A 7,356-nucleotide genomic window follows, 5' to 3' on the forward strand; every position below is an offset into this window, starting at 1 on the left:
ATAGCTCCTATCTCTCCACTCCAATATTTTATGAAATGCGCTTTGGAAAATGCTGCCATAAGAACAGAATCTCAGAGCAGAAAATACTTTAAAGAATATTTAACTTAATTAAAATTTAATTTAATTTAATATTTAATTATTGTGTTGAGAACAGCCTATTTTGCTTTCTGTTATTTATATTTTAAAGATAATGGAAATTATTTTAACTTGACTTATTATGGGCAAAGTTCCTTATTCATTACCACATCTTTTATTTTATTATATGGGAGAACACATTCAGGATTCAGTGGAAGGAGTCAGCAAGCCTTCAGGTGGGAAAGTGGCTTTTCCTATGTTGATTGAGGCCTCAGTCTTCCTGGAGTCACACAACCTCAAGGAAAGTTGGCCAGGAGACCAGAGAACCTTGCCTTGATTTCTTGATGTGTGTTTCATGAGAACTATGATCATGGGCAGAGAACACAGGCAGTAAAGGACAGGACTAAAAAGTAATTTCTAGACTTTGAAAAATTTTTGCAAATTAAGTTCCATTTAAAAACCAGCTCCAAAACCAGATCATTATTTTTAGGAACTCTCTTCGGAAGTGCTGTTGGGATCAGCATTGGTTGAAAGGGCATGAGAAATTGGGCCACCTATGGCATAGTCTCTATACAGAACTGGGATGACCCATGCCATGGGAAGCTCTGGATCTGTGGTGACTCTTCAGAGTTGTTCCATATTGGAGTCAAGGGTCTTTCATCACATCATTGGTTAGGACTGCCCCTGGAAGAGCCGTAACCTGACACAAGGCAGCTCATGTTAATCAAGGAACCCCCCAGAGGGCTAAGGGCTGTAAGCTGTCTGCCAGCAGCATTTTCAGCAGCTGCCAGAATCAAGTTTTCATTTCTGAAGGAGTTTGGGGTAGTGTGTCACAGACTCAGGCTCAGTGGGGTATCAATGAGGTTTTTGTTTAGGTGCCTAACAACAAAGACCCGACGACACTTAACACATAAGGATTGATTTTTCTCACATATTGAGAAATTTGAAGATGTTGGCATTTTTCTCTTATTATAATCTTTTCCCCATGCCCTCAATGTGTCAGCAAGGCCTCCAGTCAACCTGTCTGAATTTCAGGCAGCAAAGATTTCCAGATGCTCCATTCTACTTGTATTTACCTATTCGTTAGCACACACTAGACAATGACATTTTTGTGCAGTCATATTACCTAGAGAGCTGTCACAAAGGAAAAATTAATATTAAATTTGACAGCTATTAGTGTTTGACACACACACAAAAAAACATCATTTAACTAGCTATGTAGGCAGGAAGGAAAAACATTGCAAAACTACCAGTCTGTGTTGAAGTAGGCTGGAGTAGGTGATGGGGTCAGGGATGTGAGTGTCAGAAACAGGCTAGATCTTAGGAAACCAGTCTGGTGGGTAAGAGTTGAAGTTTGTTGTTTTGAGTTAAAGTGTTGTTGTTGTTGTTGTTGTTATGTATTAGCAGGTACTGAACCCAGGGGCATCTACCACTGAGGTACATCCCTAGTACTTTTTATATTTTATTTTGAGGCAGGGTCTCACTGAGTTACCCAGGCTGGCCATCAACTTGCAGTCTTCCTGCCTTAGCCTTCTAAGTAGTTGGGATTATGGGTGTGTGCCTCTGCACCTTGTTAAGAGTTAAAGAATTTTGATATCAGCAACTGGAGAAGATAGACAAAAAAATGTCACCAGGAATTTACAGGATGACAGTGAGGACCCAGTGAGATTTTTGGATAAACTACTACTCAGGTGCTTTGCTGGGCAGCAATCAGTTGCCAAAAACAAACAAACAAACAAACAAACAAAAAAAAAACTAGAAGCAGCTGGTGCAGTAGTACACAGCTGTAATACCATCTACTAAAGAGGCCAAGGCAGGAGAATCACAGCCTCAAAAATTAGGAATATCCTGTCTCAAAATAAAAGGGACTGGGGTGTAGATCTTAAGTGGTAGAGCATCCCTGGGTTCAATCCCCAGTACTGCAAATCATAAAAATAAATAAAAAGACCTAGAAGCAGATAGAATCCTAAGTCATGGCAGACTGAGGCTTTCCCTGTGAGCTTAGTAAAGTTTCAGGGCTGCAAAATTTTATGTAAAATTTCACAACTGCTTATTTTAACCTTCCGAAATATAGTAACATAGTTATGTGAGGTAGAAGAATCTTCTGCTAACCAGAGCGGTGTGCTCTCTTGAAGTAAAAAGGTGTATTTTCATGCACACATCATGAAATCTTTGAGATTCCTTTCCTGTAATCACAGTAGAGTTGTTATATAAGAGTTATAACTGAGACATTACCCCATTTAACACCAGTAAAATGATGGGGCTCTCTGCTGGTTCCACTCTACAGATCATCACACATGGGGCATGAGGCAAGATGGTGTATAGAGTTACACGCTTGACTTGATTTAGATCACTTGGTTTCAAAGCCCAGTTCTATGTGACTTGGGGCAAATTTACTGGAGCCAGTATAACAAACACAGACTGTTTAAAAGCTACTTGGGTCAGGTGAGGTGAGGTACACATAAAATCCCAGCTACTCAGGAGGCTGAGGCACGAGGATCATAAGATTGAGGCCGACCTTAGAAATTTACTAGGACCCCATTTCAAAATAAAAAAAGGGCTGGGAATATAGTTCAGTGGTGAAGTATCCCTGGTTCAATCCTCAGTACCAGAATGAAAAAGAGATTTGACAATGCCTAGAGACATTTGGTTATCACAGCTTGTATGGGGGTGTGTGTGTGAGTCAACTTTTTATCTCTGTGACCAAAATACCTGATAAAGAACAACTAAGAGCTGGTGCATGCCTATAATCTCAGCACCTCAGGAGGCTGAGGCAGCAGGACCACAAGTTCAAAGCTCAGCAATTTAGTGAGGCCTGAGTAATTTAGCAAGACCTGTCTCAAAAGAAAAAAAAAAAAAAATTAAGGTCTGGGATTTGACTCAGTGGTTAAGTGCCCCTGGGATGGATCTCTGATACCAAAAAAAAAAAAAAACCTTAGAAGAGGAAATATTTATTTATTTTGGCTCCATGGCTGGCTCAGTTGCATTGTTCTGGGCCTAAAGACAGGATATCATGGAAGAAAACACTGCTCAACTCATGGCAGCCAGAAAGCAGAGAAAGGAAGGAACTGGGAAAACATAATTCTTCCAGGTCAAACCCCCATGCCATGACCTGCTTACTTCGACTAAGTCTCACCTACCATCCAGCCATTGATAGATTCATCCACCCATAAGGTCAGAGCCCTCGTGATCCAGTAACTTCCCAAAAGCCTCACCTCTGGATGTTACCGTATTGGGGACACATGATACTTTGGGGGGAAATTGCAGATATATAGCAAAGTGCTACTGGCATCCAATTGGTAAAGGCTATTAAATATCTTACAATTCACAGGACAGCCCACAACAAATTCTCTGGCCCAAAATACTGACAGTGCTGAGGCTCAGAAATACCATTTTAACCTTTCCAAACCTTCATTTTGTCATCCAAGAATTGGAGTTCATCCTCATTTCATGATGGTTACATGAAACAATCCACTTAAAACAGCATGATTTCTGGCTGTTAAGTGTCTGCTAATAAGAATTATCATCCTCATCTGTACTGATCTGGATATTTAGTCTGAGTTAAAAGAACACACTATTTGCTATCTATAGCCATGCAGCTAGGGAAATCAGTTTGCCTTTTTCCTTCAGCTGAGGAAAGTTTTTTAAGAACCAAGAAAATAGGGAATAGAATAGAAACCTGTCTTACTTATAGAGTCAAAGAAATAAAAAGTAAGTGACCAGTACACTTTATTCTAAGAAAATTATGTTTCATTTTATTCATGTAAATAATTTTCTTTTCCACATTGGCATTGAGGTCTTTTTTCTCTCTCTTCCTTTTGCACCCTGTTGAAAAGTTTCACCTCCTTTCTTCTCCATATCTTTTGGAGTTTCAACTTTTTCAGTCTTTTCAAAAAGATTTTTATGAAGGACTTGGGAGTCATTGAACTAATACAAAGTATTGACCAAGACAAAGCATTGGTATATTTTCAGATAAAAGTAATGTCACCATTTGGGATTATTCATATACTAACCAAATGAGTTTGAGAGATTTTTGCTGAGTTTTCAAATCTATAATTTTAACTTTGTAATTTTTAGTAAGGAATACTAAACTTCAAAATCCTAGTAACTGTAAATTCATTCATATTGTAATGATTTTCTTTTATTTTTAAAGGCAAATGCAATAGGCCGAAGCGCTAAAACTGTCCGAGAATTTCTAGAAAAGAATTACACAGAAGATGCTATAGCAAATGACAATGAAGCTATCAAATTAGCAATAAGAGCTTTGCTAGAAGTAAGTAAGCTAATAAAGCACATTCAGAAAAATGAAGCTTTTTTTCCTCATCCATTTTAATTTACTAAACACATTTTCTGAATGATTGTGTGTGTGTGTGTGTGTGTGTGTGTGTGAGTGTCTAATGCTGGGAATCAAGCCAGGGCCTTGCCCATGCTAGGCATATATTGAACTAGACCCCAGACCAGTTGAAATTGTTCTGATTTGTGCTCGTTCTACATCAGGTGGTCCAGTCTGGTGGAAAAAACATTGAACTGGCTATAATAAGAAGAAATCAACCTTTGAAGGTATGTCATTAACCAAAGAGGAAAAAATTATCAGTAGTATAGTTTGAGGAGTTAAAATGTTGAACCTGCGAATCTTCATTGTAAGTGTCACATGTCCTTTTACACCCATTGACACCATGATGACTTCTGTTTTATAAAGTATTAGCTTCTTTAAGCTAATACACTAACTTATATGTACTCATTGCCAACAGTTACCAGTCCCTAGCTCTTTATGAAGACTTAGAGGTACTAGATCTCTACATGACTAGCCCCACCATTTACTGTGTTTCCATAAGTAGGAAGGCTTACTGAGGCCAGTCCCCTATGGGTCAGTGAGCATATTCCTTCTGTAAATTCATTGCTTGAGAGAGCAGTTACTCTTCTTGTCTTTTAGATCTGAAAGGTACCAGTGTCATTCATCTACTGCTTTTATGTAATTGTTGGCACTCCAGGTTTCTAATATAATGTTATCCTTGCTTATATCAAGGAAACTCCAACCCTCTTCTGATTGTCTGCTGGTTTGGGATTTTGTTTTGTTGTGTTGTGTTATAGTGCTGGGGATTGAATGCAGAGCCTTGTGTGCCCTCAACACAGGCTCTACCTCTGAGCTTTGTCCCCAGCCTCTGTCTGCTGGTTTTGATCTATTTTTCTACATTTCACTTGGAGCTCCTTGAACCTCCTGTCAGGCTTACATTTTAATCCCTAGCATGATAACCTTTCCGTACATCTTTTGTGGCAAATCTAACATTATCTGTATGCCTTTTGTCAGCTATTAGGGTTAAAACCACTGGGCCACAAAATAAACTGTTCAGAGTATTTCCATAGAGGACTTATTAGCTAAAGAGCATTTGAAATATAGTTCCTTAGGTGGAACTGTATAGTCTAGTTTGCCAGCAAACTCTGTAACTGAGCATACAAAGGCACTCAAATCATGGAAAATTATATTTAAAACATGTAAAAAATGATATATTTTACAGATTATTGACAAATACAGACTTTCTGACACATTTCTTATTAGTGAAATGAAAAGAATTCCGGAGTTGAAAACAAAGTCATAGAGACTTAATTTTTAAGCCCTCTTCAATTTTTAGCCACATAGATTAAACTTTATGAATTTAAACTTATATTGTAAAATCTGGTGGTGAAATAATTGCTAAAATCCCTTCTCTAACATCTTTAAAAATCTGCCTTCTCATTAAGTTGCTTGTTCTTTTTTCAAGTAAATAATCTTACAACAGCAGTCATGTAATCTTGGATCTGTTTGTAAGCAGTACAGTAGAAAAATCAAAATTACTTTGCATATTTTTAGAAAATATAATCTTTTTGCTCTCTGCTTGTACAGGAGACATAAAGCAGCATAAACTATCTTTTCCTACCCCATTTGGCTGTCTTCTGAACTGGCAGTTCTCTGAACTGATAAAATAGTTAAACCCTATCAGAGAAACATACAGGATAAGATGGATTTTGATAATGAGTTGTTTACTCATGAGTAGAAATAAGTTTTGTACTGAAACATTTTCAAAATTATATTCATATATAGTATGTGTAATTTGTCCCACTTTATAGTGAAAATGATCTGATTTTATCAATAATTATTATATAAGTATGTTGCTTTTAAACCTTTTGAAACATTTTGTTGTACACTTGTTATAAAATGTAAAATTATTAATAAAATATAAATTTATGAAAGATGGGATTGCTTCAGGTAAATATTTAGACATTGGCATAATTGAAATTTGCTCTAAATTTTTTCTTTTCAGATGTTTAGTGCTAAAGAAATTGAATTACAAGTAACTGAAATAGAAAAGGAAAAGGAGGAAGCAGAGAAGAAAAAATCAAAGAAGAATGCCTGATTCTTAGGATGAGCATTGGAAGCTTTTAATGTTTTGCTGTACTGCTTGGAATTACTTAACAAAGAGTTAAAAGAAATAAGTTAGTTTGCAGCGTTACCTTTAGTATTTATATGGGCTACTTTGAGAATGCCAAATTTGTGACTGTCTTCAGTCTGTTACATAGATTGATGTGAAGGTTTTCTTTGAAAGCAGATTCCAGTAATTGTTGAAAGCAGTCGTAATTCCACATAAGCCTGAGACTATATACTATAACTTGTTTCATGTGTAGGTTTCTTTAGATAAACAGATTTAATTAAGAAAAAAATTCTAATTTTAAGAAGTAAGTAATTTGGGTGAAGTTTGACTATTCACTCTCAGTTAAAGAACTGGCTGTTCCACAATAAATTGAATATAATATTGAGTTGCATTTATCTTTTTCTTAGTTTATTCTCTGCTATTTATTCATTTAAGAAGATATGAGAAGGACTGTTCATACAATTAGATAAACCAATGGAGAGGAAAAAACAACAGTTTCCTCTGTGCAGGCTGTGTATGTCAACTCAGCATCACTCTCGCCCCTTCCTAGGAATAAAAATAAGAATCCTACTTCCAAAATGTCCTTCTACAAATGGTTCCAGGTTGGAATGTACCTAAGACATACTCTCATGTAAAATTTGGAAGGCGATACAGAAGACGTCATTGTTCTCTGTATGTAGCAAGCCAGCAGCATGGGCACAAGGCAGACTTTCAGTTCACAGCAGCTTCCTGGAAAATTACTATCAGACACTCTGGCTACCCAGGCAGTAGGAAAATCATATTCTGAGTCTCTGCATACGAAGGTAGTCTTTGGTGGTTTATAATATTCAAAGTAGCTTCCATGGGAGCTGATTGGAAGATTCCCTGTGAGGTT

At 37.1% G+C, this 7,356-nt stretch overlaps 1 protein-coding gene across 2 annotated transcripts in view; it reads left to right on the forward strand.

The window, feature by feature from the left end:
* Window positions 1-6,837, forward strand: part of PSMA8 (proteasome 20S subunit alpha 8) — an 88,820-nt gene extending 81,983 nt beyond the window's left edge. For both annotated transcript variants that reach the window (XM_079109416.1, XM_079109415.1), the window contains exons 5-7: window positions 4,229-4,348; window positions 4,573-4,635; window positions 6,375-6,837. In XM_079109416.1, the coding sequence (XP_078965542.1) occupies window positions 4,229-4,348; window positions 4,573-4,635; window positions 6,375-6,467 (276 nt within the window). In that variant the 3' untranslated portion in view covers window positions 6,468-6,837. The remainder of the gene's footprint in view (window positions 1-4,228; window positions 4,349-4,572; window positions 4,636-6,374) is intronic.
* Window positions 6,838-7,356: the final 519 nt, after the last annotated feature.

This window comes from Sciurus vulgaris (genome assembly GCF_902686455.1).
Source record: "Sciurus vulgaris genome assembly, chromosome: 13".
Taxonomy (NCBI): Eukaryota; Metazoa; Chordata; class Mammalia; order Rodentia; family Sciuridae; genus Sciurus; species Sciurus vulgaris.